This window comes from Sitophilus oryzae, unplaced genomic scaffold (assembly GCF_002938485.1).
Source record: "Sitophilus oryzae breed Bouriz unplaced genomic scaffold, Soryzae_2.0 scaffold_177_pilon_pilon, whole genome shotgun sequence".
Taxonomy (NCBI): domain Eukaryota; kingdom Metazoa; phylum Arthropoda; class Insecta; order Coleoptera; family Curculionidae; genus Sitophilus; species Sitophilus oryzae.
This window is the reverse complement of record NW_022146479.1, coordinates 4,941,689-4,963,011: the sequence shown is the minus strand read 5'-3', so window position 1 is coordinate 4,963,011 and position 21,323 is coordinate 4,941,689. Positions and strand designations below refer to the sequence as shown.

Here is a 21,323-nt window from a genome sequence, read left to right as displayed (position 1 = left end):
TTGAATAGCTAACCAAGATCCCAGCCGTTGGCCGTCGAGGCCGTCTGACTTAGTGCCTATGGATCTAATCCTATGAATATATTTGCGGAAGAATAAAGGTTCCTTATTCTTCCGTATAATCTAGACAAGAATTAGAAATACTTAGCAGTTATGTGAGGGTATGTTTCACCCCCACTGAGTTAATGAATTCCGCGAGAAATGTTCAAAAACTGTCCCGTCTGTCCGTCGATATGTCGAACACCTGTAGCAAAATCTGATGTCTTGGTTTGCTATTTATTTTTATTGTTATTAGATATAGTTTAAATGTGTTGATGTTGGTTAAATATATTTAAATTGTTATAAAATTCTGCATCTCTCATAGCAAATATTATTTTCGTTTTAATTGATGCTCACAGCTAGATATTTTTTGCATTACAGCCGGTGCCGTTCAAAGCCTCCTTATTTAAAGCGGGCGAATTTTTATATACTCTATATCTCGAAGACGAATAGAGCAAAATATCAAGTGTGTTATATTTTTGGAAAGGCAATTTTAAATTCTTTTCAATAAATTAAAAATATACAGGGTGTCCCATACAAAAAATCAAATTTTCTGTTGATAATTCTTAAATTATTAATTTTAAAAAAATTATACTTAAACCATTAAATTCAACGTAAAAAGGTGCTTTGGAAATGTTTTCATAAAAATACAAAATTTTCCATAGCAAAAAAGTTACAGCGATTTGTTAAAAATGTATATTTTTGAAAAACACCGCGTAACTCCGAAACGGTAACAGATATCGATATGCGGTTTTCACCATCATGTTTTTGACAAAAATTGAGCTCAGACACCGATATTAGTTTTTGTCTATCTCCTATAGAAAAGGGTGTTTCCATTTAAAAGCGTCGAATTTGACCCACCCTGTACACAGAATTTTATTTATTTTAACCAATGCCATCCATACGGGGTTTACATTGAATATTTTTGGAGAAGAAAATAGTACACCACTGACTTCTCTTAAAATAAAACTTATTTTCAAAATCTCCATTCATTTTTAAACATTTATCTCTTGATTTTTCCTTCCAAAATTTTTTCAAAAAATTACAAATTTTATTTTCTTTTTTCGCGAAAAAAACCTCATAGGCGTGTATCCGGAGTCGAAATATACGACCAGTTAAAATATCTGTACTTATTTCTGGGGCACCCTGTATAGGGAAGTAATTATGAAAGGGAGTAGGGGTGAGGTATGCAAAAAATTGCATTTCAAACTTAGCTTTTTGATGGTAAAATTCGTAAAAAACTGGATCAGAGTATAATGTTCTAGTAAATATTAGACACATGTTTTCTTTAAATGTAAAACTTACCCATCGGTTTGACCTAACGTTAAAGCACAAGTTGCTTCTTCAGTTTGCATTCTTTGAGCTATCGTTTGATAGGCTTTAGAGTTGAGTTTATCTTCCATAACACCATGAAGTTCAAAATCGGAATATATTTTCTATAAAATATTACTTTCAAAATAGGTCGGTTTATTTAAAGGTTTTTTAACCTACCTTTACAATATGAGCAAGGCACGTACATTGGTATGGATGCAAAGTGTGGTCCAATCTCTCTGACAACCAATTGCAAATCATATTCATCTCGCCTGTATACCACTGTTCGAAGAAATTTAAGATCCAAAGTTCATCGGTAACTTTCCCCCTAATTTGCTCCATGCAGTTGCGCAAAAAATTTACATAACTTTGACCTACGTCTTTACCAGATCCCGATACATTCTAAAAAATAATTAGTTAATACAAATTGATTAAGATAACTCTATTAAACACACTGTAAAACTTAGAATTGATCCTATTAAACTGCCTTCGTCGTATCGAGAAAGTTTAGACAAAGTTGCTTCAAGTACAGACATAAGTTTACTCAACATCCCTTGATTCATATTAGCTAATGTCTTATCTATTTGGTCATCGATCTTCGTATGGTATTGATGCTAGATAGTACAATAATATCCGTTAATTATTACTTATCCGTTATATTACTATTAGAAAGGTTAAAAAAAACTATCGTACCAAATCAATTCCATCAACTGCGCACAACTTGAAGGACTGATTTTTCGCATCTAAAATGACGTTGACCATAGCACACATCTCCGATGGTAAAATGTAGTCCGTTGAAAGGAAAGTAACTGACTTTTTCAGCCATTGATGAAAGGCTGTTTCTGTCCTTTGAATACACGATTCGATCATATCACAAGCCATAAGTTTCAATCTTTGTTCAAGGTGTTGTCTAAATTCTGTGTCCGGCCAATGCAGATCTCGAATGAAAGACTGGAGGGCATCTAACTTCCAGAACAGATCTTCTGATGTAGCACACCCGTTCCTAAAGAAAAACATGTTGGAAAACAAGCAGTAGTGTAATTATTAATAATTACCCTTTGATTTCCCATCTTTCCTTTTCAAAACCTTTATGAATAGACTGTGCTATAGAAGATTCCATCAGATCTACGTATCTAACTACTAAAGGTGCAAAAGTGTCTCTTAGATGTTGATGAAAACGCCCATTCTTTAAATTATCTATAAAAAACATTATGCGTAATGACTAAGAAGAACTAAACGATTTGGTCTGTTAATGACAGTGATATAATCCACCGTTTCTATTAATCACCGAAGACTAAATATCTTAGTAGTGATGTATAGGTAAGTAGTCTTGATATATTGAGTAATAAGAATAGGCAGCATTCAAAATTGGATCCACCGTTCCGCGCTAATAAGAACTTCAGACTTCAGTAACATATAAAGGAACTTCATACAAGAGGCATCTTACCATCTGCTCTGAGATAATCATTAAGTATTTGGAAAAGTGGAAAAGAGTCCCATGTGTCGGCTGGTTGCTCTGCTAACACTCGATCCATATCAACAGCAAATAATGACCAAAATATTTCAGCATGTTCAACCAAAAGGTCGCTAAACCACGCAAATGCCTGTTAGAACATAAATTAGTAATAATTTATACATCTTGAGTTTTTGCACTTATAAAATTTAAAAAGTGTTCATATCTACGAAGATACAGCTTGTACAAGTATAGCTAATATATAAGATTATATATGTTAAAGGCACCTCTCAAAATGTATCATCGCGGGGGAAGTAAGTTTGCGATAGATTTCTGAATTTTAGTTTTCTACTTCAATCAGCAAAAGGATCTTAAGATATAATATTCTGTAAGAATTATTTTTATTTTGGACATTGTCTTAGAACAAGACTCTCTATCAATTAATTTTCATTAGTAATTGATACGAATTGTGTACTTACAATACCTAGCTACACTTGTAGAATTGTACCTTTTAAGAGTTTTCTCTGTTTATTTAAGTTTTTGTTCTGATTGATGTGAATATTTTTATGTATAAAGGGAAACATTCAGGCATGCGACATATCAGGCGCTGACTGAAAACTTATGCAACACCAAATATCACTTTTCAATAACAAATACAAGCACAAGATTGTTTTTTTTTCATTAGATCTTTGTTTATATTGAAAAGTGCGAAGAAGAGGTATGCGTTAGAATGCAAGAGACACTCCACACTACAATGAAAAGCACAGCGAGATATTAGATATTTACCCAGTGTAATGGAAATAAAAATGAAATTTAGAATAAGTATATTTTGTTCTGGTTACACCCTAAGTTTTTTGACTCAGTCGGCACCTGGGTTAAAAATAAAAAAAAATCTAATAAATCTCATTCTTTACATTCTCTTGTTACAGTAACGACAATTTAAGTCCATATATAGGTATCTATATATTTGAAATATAATGTAAAGAATATTATTGAAAATACTTTTACTTAGTCATCATAAATAATACTAAGACAGAATATTTTCATTAAATGTGAAAACTAAAATAATATAATTAAACTGCACAGTGATATATAGAAAATAATTTATGATAGAATATGCCATATAAGTATGTCGCTATTTTTATACCATACACTAAAGCTGTATCCATACATAATAAATGTAATATATATATTTTTCATCGAATCCTAGCAAAATTAGTTGGAATAAAAAAAATTCTTTGTCGACTTTTTCCAAGATTTTTATTATATCCGAAAATAATGTAAAAAAATAACAAGATTCTATTCTAAGTTATAAGCATGTAAGCTCATATCAAATTTTTTTCAGAAATGCCAACCAATTACCTTATTTTGTGAGATGTTTTGTTGTTTTATTATATATATTTCTTTTATTATTTTATTTCAACAGAAACAAAGGACTAATTTAATTAATTGGCTTATTGTTTTGTGTTACATTATTTTTTATTATATTTTTTATACTTATGGATTGTTTTTGCTGCTGTTGATATACGTACAATTATAATTTGCTAGTTTATTTTATTATATTTAATTATTATTTGATTTATTATGGTATAGAACCAACTAGGAATGTTTCTTATTCCTGCTTTAATTGAATTTGTTTGTTTTTTCTTTTATTTCTTTATGTTTAATTTATTTTTTTTATGTTTTCCTGTCAATGTTATCAATTTTTTTATGTTTTTTCCTAATTCAATTATTATACTTTGTTTAGCTGTTTCAGCTTTTTTCTTGTCATTAGTGTCTGTCATTTTATATTCCTTATTTTCTTTTCTCTTTTTCGTTCTGTCTCCTTTAAGAGAGCTGTTTTTTACTGTTTTTCGTCAACAGATCTTATTTTTGTTGTCTGAGTCAGTCTATTTTAGATACAGCTTTAAAGATATGTTTATTAAATCAAAGTACTGTACCAACCTATTGATAAATAAAAATTGTACCAATTTAATAACTGTAAATAAAATTTAAGTCAATAAATACATTATTTGAAATGTTGGAAATTTAAAGACGTATGTCACTTCACGAATGTGTATACTGCGTTTTTTAAGAAAGTGTTATGTTTGTCTTTTTTTCCACTGTCCACAAGCTATTTTGGGTATCTCTTTAAATTTGAATATGTATTATTTAACATAGTTAAGAACAATTTATATAGTTGTGGACACGGTTAAACAAAAAATTTAATTTGAAAAAGAAAAAGCCTAGATTATATACATAGATGGAAATATATCTTAATTTTTATATAAATATATATTTTAGAATCGACAATAATTTGTTATCTTTTTCGTTCTGTCTCCTTTTCAGAGAGCTGTTTTTTACTGTTTTTCGTCAACAGATCTTATTTTTTTATTTTAAAATTTATTAGTCCTACTAAGTAGGTAACAAAGTACGTAAGAAAGAATAGGTACCCCCATGGACAGTTGGAACTTCTAATACACAAAAGGCAATAAATTATGGTTAATGAAGGAGAATCTCTTTTTTTTAAATGTTGCAAAATGTATATGTAGTTATAAATTTCTCTATAACTATCAAAACAAATGTAATAATAGTCTAGCGCACTATATACAGGGTGATTCTTAAATAAGAGCAAATCTTTTCGGGGCTGGTAGATCTCAACAAAAGAAACATATTTTCCCTCTACCGTTTTTCAAATAAGTCCAAAATAACCGAGTTATTTTACTTTGAAAATTAAAAAGATATATATTTTTTGGTTAAATTTTGAGAACCACTGGATCTTTTCTGGGTTTTAAAAATGTAAATTTAATCTACCACCTATGTTGCCATATTATCAAGAAATTATGTTTTTTAACAAAAAACTAAAAAAAATTCAAATTTTTTTTTTCAGAAAATTCCAAATTTTCAAAAAATCTGACGATAGCTCTTAGTCGAGTCGATTGAGAACGCGTCCTCCTTTAGGTAGTCTATTAAAATTCCAGCCGGAGGTTATAATAATAGTACCCCCGCAGCCGCCAACTCTTAATCTATAAGAATTATTATTTATTCTTTTCAGTTAATGGCTGCCTTGTTAAATTATAATAAACTTGTACATTCTTCATATGTTTTTGAAGAGCGAAAACGTAATCTAATAGCATCAACATAAATCTAATGTTAGACACTGGTTTAGTAGAGACTATACAAGGTAAGACGTGGATATTTCCATCTATGTTAACGTGTATGATCTAGGGAAAATGAAGAGAAAGAAATGTAGTACGTGCCGTAGGATCTGGTGGGGTGAAAGTGGCATGCGGAGGCATGCAATAGCGAGACACAGAGTTTGAGTGCTGCTTGGCGAGCCGACTGGGCGTGGCCGGATTTGCGGGGAGGCCTGGCGCCCCCGCCTGGCCCTGTCCGGCCTGGGCTTGAGCCTGGCTGGCCAATGGCCGGTCGGCCTTGCGCAGTTGCTACAGTCACATTACAGAATTACACAGACAGTTAAGTCACATATGGTTACAGATAGAAAGGGTACATATCTGGCTGTTCTCAATTAGTACTTAGCTTTGAGTGGCTTTGATATACATGCATAGAATAAGAAGATCTTTAACCGCCTATGGAATGTTCAAAAATTTATTACAGATAGCATTCAAAATATTAATAGTCATACACAATGTACAGGGTATCCTATTTTCGTGTGTTTTGTGGGGTTCCTCGTTGATGAGTAGAGATACAAAGATGCGTTTTAAAGTTTCACATCACTGTGTTACTTTGTTATGAAACTAAAGGTGATACTCACAGATTTGTCATAGTTTTCTTGTTCTCTGAAATACAGGACAAATTTGAAAATGTTTCATTTTCCGACCCCTTTCGTATCTCGGTTAACTTATAACATATCGAAAAGGTGAAAACTGAGTTCCATAGAGTTTTTCACGCAGAATCCAGTGGCGTATATAGTTTTTTTACTGGTAGCTGTAATTTTCGAAATATTAGTCAAATTATGTTTTTTAAAATTGAATATCCCGTATATTATTTTCTATTTTATTTGACTTTGTTATTAGCTGTCTAAAAATATAATATACTCATCTACTAAGGGCTCAGAGACGTGGAAGGGGATATAGTAGATTTGTCGCAGTCGACCGGTCGCGTCGCCTCAATCAGTACCTACCTCTGTCAGTACTTAAAGTTCTAGGGAAATGCTACATCATGCGTTCAGCTTCACGATTTAATTATGTCTCGTAATGCTTTATTTGTTTATTTATTAACGAGTCATTGTAATTTTCCCTATAGCTTGAAAAATTTTAAGTGCAAGTTAGAAACACTTGCATTTTTGGTAAAAATAAGTGGAATTGAGTGGTGTTCGACAGTGGTCGCACTATTAGAACTCTAAATTCAAAAATCGATATCTTTAAATCTATCGAAAATATCTCGAAATCTATATTTCTTCTCTTCTTAATATCTCGAAATCTATATTTTCGAAAAAAAAATCTTTTAAAAATAAGCGGTTTGCGATCGTGATTTTACTTTACTTGATAGGGAAAGGCGTACCGGCAACGCCGCAACAGCACACCGTCGCATTTCTCTCCCTCCGACTTAACCCTATGCGATTTACTTCTACACATGTAAATACCGACCCAAAAGTAACAGTTGCCAGCACGGTATATTTATCTTCACTAATGAAATATAAAAAGATTTTTTTAACTTTTTAACATAAAAAAGTAACATAAACCTAGCTTAAAACAGTATTATTAATTTATTTTATTTAATTTAACCAGATAATTTTGCGTCGTGTTATCTTAATAATCTGCACTGGAAATAAACTTGAGCAGCTTTTTAACAACTAAACCAAACCAAACCAAACACGCTGTTAATCAGAGTTATTGATATTTTGATGCACTTGCGCAATAATTCTACACACAGAAACTAGCGTGGAATAGCAAATAACGAAAATTTGACGTCGAATAAATTATTTCATTGTTTTGATTGCCGAATTTGAACCGACGACTGCTTATGTTAAAAAGTTAAATAACGCATTTTTACCTTGCTTATGAGAATACGTATAGATAAATTATATTTTTACAAAGTTCACAACAAGGCGAATAAAATAATATACAAGGTATCACATTAAAAAAAACATAAGTTTGGATCATAGCGAAAATCTAGTTACGCCACTAAATTCTACGTCATCTTTAGCTTCATAAAAAAAGTAGCACAGTAATGTAAAAACCGCATTTTTGTACCGCTACTTATAAGCGTGGAACCCTGTAAAATACGATTTTGGGACACCCTCTACAACTTTATCTACATAATAAAATCTAAATCTAAATATCCGAGATATATATTAAGTTATCCAAATACCTATAAAGTAAGTAATAACTGAGACCAGTCAGAAGACAGAAAAGTATCTATATCATTACATTAAACAAATGATGTTATCACACAATATAGCATACGCACACACAATTGTATTTTTACAGACATACCTTGATCTGTACATATTTTTGTTATCTATAAAACATTGCTACTAGCTATATTACTTTCTCGAGAGATCAAGGTATTGTATGTATGTTTTATACAAGTCCGACAGTACGATTTTTTCATTTACAAAGTTAGAGTAACATTCACTGTTTAATTATGGATTTTTTCTAGTAATAAAATTTGGACAGAGTACAGTATGTCAAATGTTTATTTTCCTGTATTTAAAAAATCAATATAATTGTTAAGTAGGTATCTAGTACTATATAGTGTGTTGAGATCTTGGTATAATGCTATCTTGTTTCAGAAAAACTATTATATAAAATATATGACACTTTTAGAAGAAAGCAATATTTTGAGAAAAAAAATATTTTAGATTAGAACAAGATAGCTAGTTGTTTCCTATTTTGGACACACGAAAAAAAGTTAATTTATGATTAAAAAAGCAGTAGGGTAATTACTTACTTCTGCATAATGTTCTTCGTTTTGTTGTAGTAGGTCCACACACAGTTCAGCGAGATGTATTAAGTCGTCAAGTTTTTTACTTGGCGATACCATAGTTTCGCCTCTTAAATCCTCTGAAATATTGTTTTTTTAAACAAACAGATATAAATACAACATGATTTTTTTTGTAATGTGCCCTACTTGATATGTAATCATTTATCAAAATATATTTAAAAAATATTCATTCAAATATACGTTAATGTTAAAACTTTTATAAGAAATAAATTAGTCCTGCTTACGTAATCATACTTGTAATTTTATTTATATTAGGCGTAAATTAAGCATCAAAAGGTATGAGAATTAAAATTAACATAATAAAACAAGTAAGTGTCATTCCTACTTAGATCAATTATGACAAAAAAAATACAATATAAAATTTAAAAAAATCACTGAATAGACTACCACTTAATTTCCTACCTTCAATTTTGGCTTCAGATGACAACCGGGTATAGTTAACCAAGGCAGCTGTTTCTAGACATTTTTTAATAACACCTCGAACTTCCTCTGGTGCAACTGGTGTAGCAATGTCCTTCATTAAAACTCTTTCCAGCAACGAAATCGTTGCTTTTAGCCCACCTTCTGGCCTCCCAAATGGAAATGTATATCTAGAAATTAGCACGAATATCCACGATTAACAAAATCGAAACTAAATTATAAATAAAAGCAACAAGATACTCAAGCAACAAGACAAAACAGTGTTTCCTTGCATGTTGAACTTGTAGATCAAGCCATATTCAAACACCTTCATAAGCTGTAAGCTGTTGTTCCTTTGTGCAGAGAAGTGTACGATGTTTTTGTTGGTGTTAGTGTCTTCTGGTGTATCTTTGATTATTTGTGGATATTTAATATTAAGCAGTGACGCCACAGACCCGCAATTAGCGAATTCAAACATAATCACTGCAATAAAGCTGTTGTTTTACCTGAAATTCGTCACCTGGTGTTCTAACAATACTCTAAGCCGTTCTTTTACTTCTTGGAAGCGCTCCTTCTCTTCGTGGGTGACACTGCCAACTCCATCTGGTCTAGAGTCAATACTAGAGTTACCGATTAATATGAGTAGATGAGTCAAAAAATCTCCGCGGCAAAACTGGACATTTCATAAAGCAAATTTCGGTTGAATTTTTCTTTTAAAAGGATCGAATTGATTAACTTATAAAATATTATTAATATTTAACTTATAAAACAAATGACAAGATAAACACATCCATATTCCGATCCAAGAAGAATATAAAACAATACAAAAAAATAGATTTAATTACAGTTCAAAATTATACAGGATGTCCCTTAATGACTTGCTAATATTTAAGGAGGTGATTCTAGGACATATTCTAAGAAAAAAACTTCATACAAATATATTTTCTAAACATCTTAACTTTTCAGTTACAGGGTGGTAAAATTTTCAATTTTTTTTTCAAAATATCTTTAATGTTATATTTGATACACGTGCATACTTTCATGCATCAAAATTAATATTTTGATATACAAAAAGAATGTTTTATTCATTAATTTACTTCCAGCCGATGCAGACATTATTTCCACACAACAGTTACTGCATCAGATTTTAAGCGATTTGACATAATTTTTTTTCATCAAGAGATAAAAATAAATTAGAAATGAAAGGAAATTTTGAAGATAATTTTTATTTTAAGAGAGGTCAGTGGTGTACCCCTTTTTTCTCTAAAAATATTCAATATAAAACCCGTATGGACGGCACTGGTTGAAATAAATAAAATTCTTTGTACACCAAAAAAGGTATTTTGATGCATAGAACATGTGTATTAAGTTTCATAAAGATATCTATAATAAAATCAGAGTTATTGTAAAAAAAAGGTTTTTTTAAGAAAAAGAAAATTTCACTTCATGAAAAAAGAGATTTCTGAGAAAATTCATATGAAGTTTTTCTCTTAGAATAGGACCAAGATTTAAACCAAGTTAATTTAATCATTTAACAATTAGAACAGATATTTGCTTCATCAAAATTACCTATCTTATCGCAGAGTTTTTTTAACCTATCTACCTAGTCAGAGCTTTATTGATAAATAAAATCAATACAAACCTATTTCCGTGAACATGGCTAGCGCAGAATGCAAAACTGTAGTGGATTAATGTTGGATCGATCATGTAATTCTTATCAGCTCTTTCCAGAAGATCAGATAAATACGTCAGATGTCTAAAACAACCTCGAACTCCATATCTAGCGCAGTATTCGTCCAACACAAAAACTTGTCCCGGACTGAACCATCCCTGTTAATAAAATAGACAATATATACTATTTATAAATACAGTAACTGTAAAATATATACGTCAGACATGTATGTTTCTTATTTATTTCCATTAATTACGCAATGTTTCTTACCAATGAACAATAAGGATCATTCAATCGATATTCCAAGGTTAAATTCTGGAGCATTTTAAACATAGAAGCGTGGTCGAACTGACAAGGATCTGCTGATATGAAATCTTCCATCCCATGCTTTCTAGCTCTATCAGCATCTAAAACAGTCATACATTTTTTTAAAACAAATTTCAGTCATTAAAAGAATTTTGTTATTGTTTATTGCCAGGTTCCTTCTGTAATTCCGTAATTATTTATTAATCAGTATATGCTTATTACAAGTACCTAATAATTATTTTTATTAGAATTAAGATTTTAAATACTACAGTTTTGATTTACCTCCTTGAATTTTAGAAATAGTTGAATTCTTATCTTGCAAGGTCAATGGAGGGGTCGGTTTATGTGATTGACCAGTAGCGCGATACATTGCCATCACCCATAAATGACATTCATTTTCATCATCAGAGGCATAAATAATAATGTCACCTTCTCTGACGGCATTGAAGAAGTACCTTCCACCTTCCAAATCTAAAATATGAGACGGTTTTCATAAAAAAATATTTTCTAAATACTATAGGGGCTATAACTTACGCTTACCGGTTCCCACCATGAGAGTTGCTTAAAAAATAAAGTAAATTAGTCTGAAGTTTGTAAATTGGACTTAGTTAATTGTTATTAAAAGCTACTGTAATCGAATTCAAAAGTTTAAAAGTTCTATTAAAATTCAGCAGTAAAAGGTCATTTCAAGTTCACGTGGAACGTTTTACTAAAATGATATTGTGATATAAACTATATACGTTCCAGAAAAATTGGTTCATAAAAGTTTCCAAGTTTTATCTTAAAGTAATATATTATCTAATGTAATTTGTAAGTAAAAGAACCTTAAAGTAAAAGAACCAAACCAAACTATGATGCGTTTCATAAGAGGATATAATAAGATTAGATCTAAGTAAGGATCTAGTATAATTAAGAAATCATAAATATAACACAAATTATATCTGATATTGCAAAAAAATTATATAATAGCTCTACATTCCTATATTTTATAAAATTACCGCTTGATGCTTCTATATAATCAACAGTATATCCATCCAACTGCATCATCTCTGACGGTTCGGATTTTTTCTCTTTGTAACTACACATGGCAAAAGTATATTGAGAGACTTGAACTAAAACGTAGTACCGCTTCTTCCATTTCTTCCAAATGCTTTTCCCCAAAGCGTACAAATAACCGCAATGTTTCATATTTAAAGGCTTGTCCATCCTACACGCCACTTTGATGCGTAGATCTTGGTCAGGAAGATTTTTTGGAATAGTCATCTTATGCCATTCCGGAGCCTGTTAAAAATTATTGTAAGTTGACTTTATTTTAAACTTCTCCGTTTTCAATACCTTCGAGGATAAAGGTGTCGGTTTTAGAATCACTTTGCCAAGTTCTTTATCCTCTAAAGCAAGCATTCCTGGATTTTCGGTGAAAAGCTTAACTTTAACGATTGGTAATGGATGGGTTGTGCAAAAATCGCCTTGAGTGTCCCACATGGGCTTAGAAGCTTCTGCTTGATCTGTTTGTAGCTTTTCACCGTTCTCTACCTCCATCGTGCAATAAACAATTCTATTTGGTTGCAAGGATTTTATACCTCTAACTTCCATGACTAATACCTTAAAAAATTGTTTAAGAGTCCCAACAGAACATTTGCAGGAATATAAAATCAGCCTATATCTACCATAATAAAAACATTCATTATTAATTTTTTAATTAGATAAGTTTTTTTAAATAAATATATACCAAGTGTTTCTCAAAACTGGCTCGCCTCTATAACTTTTTTTGTATTTTATATGTGTTATGACATAAATTAGGATTGATATATAACCATATACTAACGTACCAAATCTTGTTTTTATTTAAAAAATTAAAAAAGTTGTAGGGGTGAACCACTTTTGAGAGACACTCTGCATACAATATTGCAATTGATTTATAAAGAAATGTAAACATTTTAAAAAATAAGTGGCGATAAAAATCGAGTAAAAAACATAAATTGAAAATCATGATATAATAGTCATTTCTATTTTTAAAAAAATGAAAAGTAGATAATGATTAAGTAGTGATCAAGATAATGAGCAATAACTAGGAATGTTTTAAAAAAAAATTAAGAGTATAATCTTACCTCTAGTTGAAAGGTAAGGACGACGTCCATTTTAGTGAGAGTAGTGTCACTGTCTGCGGAATCACCTTCCAATTTTGCTAAAGATCCTTGAGATCTAAAAGAAGTAACATAGTTCATCAAAATGTGCTTCACATTATACGGATTATTATGGTTATGCAACCTGTGATTATAGCGTTTTAGTTTTTGCAATCCATATTTAGAGTCCATCGATCCTTTCGATACAGGCAGTGATTCTAAATTTGTCATCAACAAGTTGATTGCTGACTTCAGTTCTTCGATGTATAAAGATTCCATTTCTTTGAGGACAAATTTGGGCAATAGCTTGCGATTCTATCGGAAAAAAGAACGCGTTGCGTCAATCAAATCTTTGCGCTAAGTAATCTTTATGCCTTTATCAGGAGGCTATTTTTGCCCGCGCCACATTCGTCGCATTGAAGAAACCATGGTCCATCGATAAAGACAGAAAGATGGTTCTCATCATCGAGGCTGTCCAATTCAACGACTTACCTTCTCCATTTCAGCGACCCTTTGCATGCGTCCGTCTAATTCTCTTCTAATGGCAGCTGCTTGCTCATCGGCAGAATCGAGCTGGAAAATGATGTCAGTCGTAACCCGAGCCACCAAAGAGATGTGCCGGATATTCCGAAAACGTACAGGTATCCGCGGATAATAATCTATGCTACACATATTGCGTCATCCAATAATAATACAGGATCCGGCTGCAGGATTACGCTCATCATATTTTTATTCAAAACATAATTTTTACGTATATTTATCAATAGGGGAATCACTTTTAATAGGATGCCAATCAAACAGTGTTGCCGCAAATAGGAGTTGCCAAAGTTCCTACTACTTTATATGCGTTCAGCAACAATGCCTCGGGTATTTGTAGCACCTGTAATAATACCGAACCTTGTAGCTCCTGTCACAACCTAACCTAACCAAAATTTAAGAATTATAGATGCCTTTAGAGGTAGAATTAACAACAACAGCAAGCTACACCGCATTATGTCTATTAGGGTGTGCAGCACATACAAGACGGAATCTGGAGAGGCTATAGGAGTTATAGCTGAAATAGCGCCTATTGATCTGCTCACACAGGAGCGATATGACAGATACCCCATGGGATGGATAAAAATCTAGTAACCACAAAACTTCTCCAACACTGGCAAGAGAAATGGATTAACGAAATATATAGCAGATGGACATACGAGTACATAGAGAAGTCGATTACTTCATAAGTCTGGCCATGGATGTTTTAGAAAATATTTATACGATCGTCGTAGGGTTGATGGTGCATCATGCATCTACTGTGGTTAAGATGATGATTTTCAACATACACTGTTTGGGTGGCTGCAAACGAAGGCAGGTTTTTAGGGAACAATGCCGTATAGAAACCGGCAGAGACTTTGACTTATCCGCATTTATGATGTACTTAGTTAAAGGGGAAGAACAATGGAAGCTAATATATCGTATAGTCCAAAATATAATAAGTTGTAAAGAAAGGGAAAAGAGACAATGAGCACAATGAAGTAAAACTATAGACTTTTTTAATTTATTTTTTATTAATATATCTGAAACTATCAAAACATATTTAATATTATCATACGAATATGTAAAGTGATCAGGAAGAAAGCAAAATGCAATAATATACACAGGGTGTTCAAAAACATCCCGATCCACTTACACTTTTTTCAGCCATCCTGTAGAATTTAAAACATTTTTCTGAAATATATCCTAATACGTACTTTAATAGTTTGTACTTATCCAAAATTCCCAAGTTTATTATAGAAGCTACAGATGCCTGACGCATCGTTGCCGGACCCATGTAAAACAGTAGGGAAAACTTTGAACCGTCGCGCGTCGCGTCGCAACCCCTATTTGCGGTAACTTTTTGATCAACACCCTGTTAATAGCGTATACTCCTATTGATAAATATGCGTAAGAATTAGGTTTTGATTAAAAATATGATGAGCGTACTAATCCTGCAGTCGGATCTTAGACTATTAGTCACTAAGCCGACATTATATTGCTCGATTACGTGCAATACATCGTAATGCCTCTTGTCCACTTGTAAGCAAGTTACGATAATTTTTACAGCAATTACTTGCTGATCTGTCTCCACTGCCTTTTAGTTTTTGCAAGTTTAGTTTAGAGTGTTGCTCTAGCAACCTGGTTTTCTTCAGTTGTGAATGGAAACGTATACACACATTTTTTTGTTGCGGAGAAATGTCGCCTCGGGAGTGTATTCAAAATCGACAGTAAAATTTCATAAAATGTGTATCATAACATATGAAATTATGAAAAGAAAAAGAATATAAAGCAAATTCCAAGACTTGCTTTCGTGATTCTGTAAGATATTAAAAAATAAAAAAAAAATAATATATACGAAAAATATATAAAAATTAAAAAATAAAATATATAATTAAATATAAATTTTATAAATAAAAAAAAAATAAAAAATATAAAAATATATATTTAATAAAAAAAATTATAAAAATTAAAAAAAATTAAATAAAAAAATATTAAAATATTAATATAAATATATATATATATATAATATAGCAATAAAAAATAAAAAAAATAAATATTATATATAATATAGCAATTTTACTTGCAAGTGGACACGAGGCTTAAGTCCAGAGTATTTCCAAATTTTTGCATGAAACCGTTGTTTGACTCTATAGCATCTATTAAATAAGAAAGAATCTACCAATAACAGCAGTAAACACTGTTACAAACATTATTGGTCAATAAAAAGTGTTTCAAATTAGACAGTTCTTAGGAGTTTTCTTTTCTTCGTATTCATAATTTTGCTGAGATTATATACGAGGTATTGCACCTAAGTCAGGGATATACTACATAATTTAATTTTTGTCAACGTATCACCAAGTTGTTAAAAATTCTAACTTATATTTCAAGTGACACAGGTTTCTATAATAAAAGTTTATAGACTGATTCTTAACAATCAAAACTTACAAGACGAATATACTTTTTACATTAACAGTATATTATTTAGAAGTAGAAATATGAATATAAAAATATGAATATAAATATGAATAAAATATGAATATAAAAAATGCAACGCTATAATCAAAATCGTCAATCAATGAACTTAGAATGTTAATTAATTAGAAAACCTCTAAAATTGTCCAAAACTAGTCTGAAAATTTCGTCTAGTAAATATATATATTTCTTACTTAGGTGTTTCTAAACAACTAACTAAATTTAGATAATAAACTAATTATTTTTAACTAAAATTTTTGATGTATCAATCGGCATCATTACAAACATCAGTGTAGATTAACAGACCTAAACAGACTTTTAATCAGAAACATTGACATTCCAAACAATTCTAAGAAACAAAGATATTACAAATAAAATCATTAAATACACATTAAATACCACCATTTACAAATAAACTTTCTATCATACCATCCACATTTGAACTATTATAAACTGGTTTTAAAAGTGATCAATTTACAAACTAAAAATTTTTCACCTGTTCTAGCTATTGATAAAATAATCCATAAAAATGTTAAATAATAATAAAACAAAAGGATAATAAATGCAAGTGGAATATGAGTAGTGTAGAACAAACAAATTAAAAGTAAATAATATTAATTAAAGCAAATATAAACAAATTAAAAAAATAAACAAAATATAAAATTTAAATTCATTTTTTACCGAATATTTAAATCGGCAATTTATCATTTAATAAAGATTATATCTGCGCACGTGTATTAACTGAAAATATAATATTTGACTTCTAAACATAGAATACTTGTACGGATCATGCATCTACTTGATATTACCTTTTCTTTGGTGAGCGAAGAGATACGTGATAATGTAGAAGAAGAAATGGTTTCTTTAAATTCATTTTCGTTCCATTTTATTCAGGTCTTTGTTATTAAAATATCAACAAATGTATTTAAATAAATAATTAGTTCTTTTACTTACCTATGTATATATAAATTATTCTACAAGAGAATATTACCGGTTTTTAATGGTAATATTGGATTACAGGATTTTTTGTTGCAACAAACATGAATCTGAAGAACATCGAATGAGACAGTCAACCACACAAAAATACCTGTATTTTTTAATCCGAATAGTACGTTAAAACGATAATGTTTAATCAATAGTTTGGAAACAATTTTTTTGCACATTTCGTCATTTAAGGTTTATAAAATTAACTCTATTTATCTCCGCAGATACTACAATACCTATGATCCGGCACATCTCTAATACCTACCACTTAAGCCAACAACATAGGTGTTGTTCACATGCTTCATCCACCTACTTACCATGAGAGCGTTGAATAGGAGCTGGTGCTCGAACTTTTTTACCCCTAAAATTTGCTGGAACATATCGTACAACTGTTCTTTTGATAGTATCAGTTCCGAGTTGATGGTTTGCGTTCTAGGCCTTTTGGTTTCGTCGTCTTGTACTGAAACAAATCGAAACAAAGCGGGAAATAAACTATGTGTCGGACATTAGCCCATGATACGTCTCTAAGCTGTCAAATCCAGGTCCAGCTACTATAACCTCAGCTCTGCATATGAAGGTACATTACAAAACTGAACGTATACCAATATTTTTTATTAGGGTTTTAATTATAGCGCATTCTCCTCCTTCACCTCTCGAACTCTGTCAAGGCCACCACAGACGCTCAGTTTTTTCGTACAGGCCGTAATTGAATTGCGCAGCAGGCATATAGACACGTGAGTGGGAACTTCACGTCGACTGTGCAAACTGTAGGCCTTACCTGAGCGAAATCAGAGCCTGCTTGATTTTGGCCTGCGCAAGCTTCAAAGCTTGAACGTGTGTGTGCTCACCTCACATTCACATCATTGTTGTTCAATCCATAGACAAAGTTCAGTCTATTATTAACTTTAAACAAAATGTCTAACTTAAATAAAGAGTTTTTATGTCAATTTATCGAATTATAAAAAAGTTTGCCATGTACATGGAAAAGAAAAAGTATGAAGTACAATGACAGAAATTAAAAAAAATATTGACCAGAATGCAAGACAGAACTATATCTCGCAAAGCTATTTTCACTGTAAAAAAATATGCTGAAACTATTAGTGGGTGGATCACTCAGTTAACTGTAAACAAAACTGCGCTATAAAAGTGGGTATATGTGCGACTAGAATTAGTACAGGTTAAACTGCGCAAACTGGCCTGTGCTAAAGAACTGAGCGTCTATTGGAGCTTTTATAGTCAGAACAAAATAACCAGCACATATCGAACAAATATTAATTTAGAGACGTATTCGGGATGAACAGGTTTTAATTTTCTTGAAAGAAGGATTTGCATTTAATAAAATAATGACTTGTTGTGACAAAAATGATTTCTTTACCTTTCAAAATGCAGTCAAATTTAGCCATCCATGATGTAAAAACGGTCTCTTTGCTTAAGCCTTCCATTTCAGGCAATGACCTGTAAATGTTATACCTGTTCTCACTGATCTAACCATTATCATATCTTAATTTACAGCACTGGTAATTATTATACCATATAGAGAGAAACAAGAAAAAAATTGAGAATGACTATTAAATACGATAAAGTTACCAAAAAAAAGTTAAAAGATATTTTAATTTCAAGTTTATGTTAAAAATTAAATAAATGTGTTTATGCAGTATATTATATAAGCTTAATAAGTTTCAAAGATTAATTTGTTGATATCACAACTTACTGATCTAACTATTATCATATCTTAATTTACAACATTGGTAATTATTATACCATATAGGGAGAAATAAGAAAAAAATTGAGAGTGACTATTACATACGATAGAGTTACCAAAAAAAGTTTAAAAGTGATTTTAATTTCAAGTTTTTCAAAAATTAAGTAAATGTGTATATTCAGTATATCATAAAAGCTTAATAAGATTTATTTAACGATCAATTTGTTGCTATCACAACTTACTAAAGTTTAAGAATACAAGTTGACAAGCCAAGTTAGTTCAAGATACTAAAGTGTAGTCCTAAGGACAGTTACTTAATCTTTGGAATTGATTAAAGCTGCAAAGGAGACTATAAAAATTATTTATCAATACAGATCTTATAAATATTATAGAGTTCCTTGCAGGGTATTGGGTATATCAACTATACATTTTGTATTAAAGATAAAATTAACGAAATAATTTAGTTTGTAAATATCACGCATTAGTTCACAGTAAAAGCACTCTAAACATACAGGATAAGCCTAAATCACTATCCTCAAGCGGGTCTTGAGGTTAAAACAATTTTAAAAACTTTTATAGTCGTAGAAGGTAACTTCTTTTCAAAAACAAGAACTGTCCGAAGAAACTCAGTAGTTGGAGAAATATAATATCTTGAAAATGGAGAATAAGCCTTTAATTTTTATTTTCACTGAGAAATATTTTAAATTAAAACCTTAATTGTAACAAAAATTTTAAACGTAAAAATGCAAGTACATTTTAGTTTGTTCAAGAATATACCGGGTGTTGCATCGTCGAGCAGGACATAGGAAATCCCATGTAAATTTTAATGGGGTCAATTATTGGCTTCCCTAATTATTTTAGAGAATAATTCTAGTTAGGTTTATTGAAGAGCACTAAAACCCACATTCAAAAGAATAACTTTAGATATTTTTGATTAGCCCGTTTACGAATTATCGCCGATTTCTTTTTAAATATTTTTCCTTTCTTATGGCCCTGTATTTACTTATGAGCACCAGTCAAGGTAAAAGATAACTGTCAAATGAAGTTGTCATTTCAGAAATTTATCTATTTAGTGCTTTATTATTATTATTAAAAACTCATACCTACATCGAAAAATATTAGCCATGAATTACACTACCGAAGAAAAAATATTGATGATTAAATGATATTATCAAGGAAATAGTTATCGAAAGGTGTCGGACATGTTTGCTGCTCTGTATCCGAATAGACCGATACCTGGAAAATCTACAATCGCAAGGAATATCCAGAGATTTGAGACCAAAGACTTGGAAGTTTTATTGTGCGTGGAAGAGAACGATGGAAAGATCAGCACAAGGAAACTTGAGGATGAAATAGGAATAGATCACACTACAGCGTTTCGAATTTTGAAACGACATAAATACTATTCCTTCAAATATGAAAAGCACCAAGAGCTACGAGATGGGGACGAAATACGGCGGCAGGCGTTTTGTTTTGATATGATGGACAGAGCAAACACGGATAGGGAATTTTTAAAAAACATATGTTTCACAGACGAATGCACGTTTACCTTAAATAATGAACCCAATGTTCAAAATTATCGATATTGGAACAAACAAAAACCAACACAGGTTTGTCGAAACAAGGACGCAATATCCACAGAAAGTAAATGTTTTGGGCAGGGATATTCGGACACAATATTATCGGCCATTATTTCTTACGCGAAATTTAAATGCAGAATATTATTTGGAATTTCTGAAATGACAACTTCATTTGACAGTTATCTTTTACCTTGACTGGTGCTCATAAGTAAATACCGGGCCATAAGAAAGGAGAAATATTTAAAAAGGAATCGGCGATAACTCGTAAACGAGCTAATCAAAAATATCTAAAGTTATTCTTTTGAATGTGGGTTTTAGTGCTCTTCAATAAACCTAAATAGAATTATTGTCTAAAATAATTAGGGAAGCCAATAATTGACCCCATTAAAATTTACATGGGATTTCCTATGTCCTGTACGACGATGCAACACCCGGTATAGCAAGTTATATGTTCTTTTTTAAAAGATATTTTAAAATAAAACTTTTTTCTCGTTCTGAGGATATGGTGGATTCCCTTTGCATGCATTTTTAAAAGAATTTCTTCTTACCTAACACGCTTCTCGATATTACTTCTAAACACTTCTCTGAAATCATATTGAGTCCACGCTCCTAAATGGACCATCTTGGCGACCCTTTCCGACTTTAAAAACACGTCGTAATAATTCTGTACCGCATTCTGAAAGGCTTCGTCAGCCATTATTTGGGTTTCTCCTTTTAAAAAACTCTGCAACAAGAAACCGAGGCATCTTAAACGGATCAGGAAGCCTCTTCCAGCTTTATAAGCTGTCGGATTATATAAGCTAGATATTCTAAGAAT

At 31.2% G+C, this 21,323-nt stretch overlaps 1 protein-coding gene across 4 annotated transcripts in view; it reads right to left on the bottom strand.

The window, feature by feature from the left end:
• Positions 1–21,323, bottom strand: part of LOC115882187 (calcium-dependent secretion activator) — a 41,980-nt gene that overhangs the window by 3,954 nt on the left and 16,703 nt on the right. Inside the window, exons 5-25 of one of the 4 annotated variants that reach the window (XM_030900082.1) lie at positions 21,055–21,230; positions 18,600–18,694; positions 17,542–17,684; positions 13,742–13,822; positions 13,235–13,564; positions 12,462–12,728; positions 12,125–12,407; positions 11,661–11,687; positions 11,409–11,597; positions 11,091–11,227; positions 10,791–10,978; positions 9,655–9,768; positions 9,152–9,339; positions 8,696–8,808; positions 6,040–6,225; positions 2,795–2,951; positions 2,403–2,544; positions 2,041–2,350; positions 1,803–1,961; positions 1,528–1,749; positions 1,342–1,472 (exon numbers count right to left, since the gene is read on the bottom strand). In XM_030900082.1, coding sequence (XP_030755942.1) covers positions 1,342–1,472; positions 1,528–1,749; positions 1,803–1,961; positions 2,041–2,350; positions 2,403–2,544; positions 2,795–2,951; positions 6,040–6,225; positions 8,696–8,808; positions 9,152–9,339; positions 9,655–9,768; positions 10,791–10,978; positions 11,091–11,227; positions 11,409–11,597; positions 11,661–11,687; positions 12,125–12,407; positions 12,462–12,728; positions 13,235–13,564; positions 13,742–13,822; positions 17,542–17,684; positions 18,600–18,694; positions 21,055–21,230 — 3,638 coding nt within the window. The remainder of the gene's footprint in view (positions 1–1,341; positions 1,473–1,527; positions 1,750–1,802; positions 1,962–2,040; positions 2,351–2,402; positions 2,545–2,794; positions 2,952–6,039; positions 6,226–8,695; positions 8,809–9,151; positions 9,340–9,654; positions 9,769–10,790; positions 10,979–11,090; positions 11,228–11,408; positions 11,598–11,660; positions 11,688–12,124; positions 12,408–12,461; positions 12,729–13,234; positions 13,565–13,741; positions 13,823–17,541; positions 17,685–18,599; positions 18,695–21,054; positions 21,231–21,323) is intronic. The other 3 variants (XM_030900083.1, XM_030900084.1, XM_030900086.1) reach the window with 3 other exon arrangements.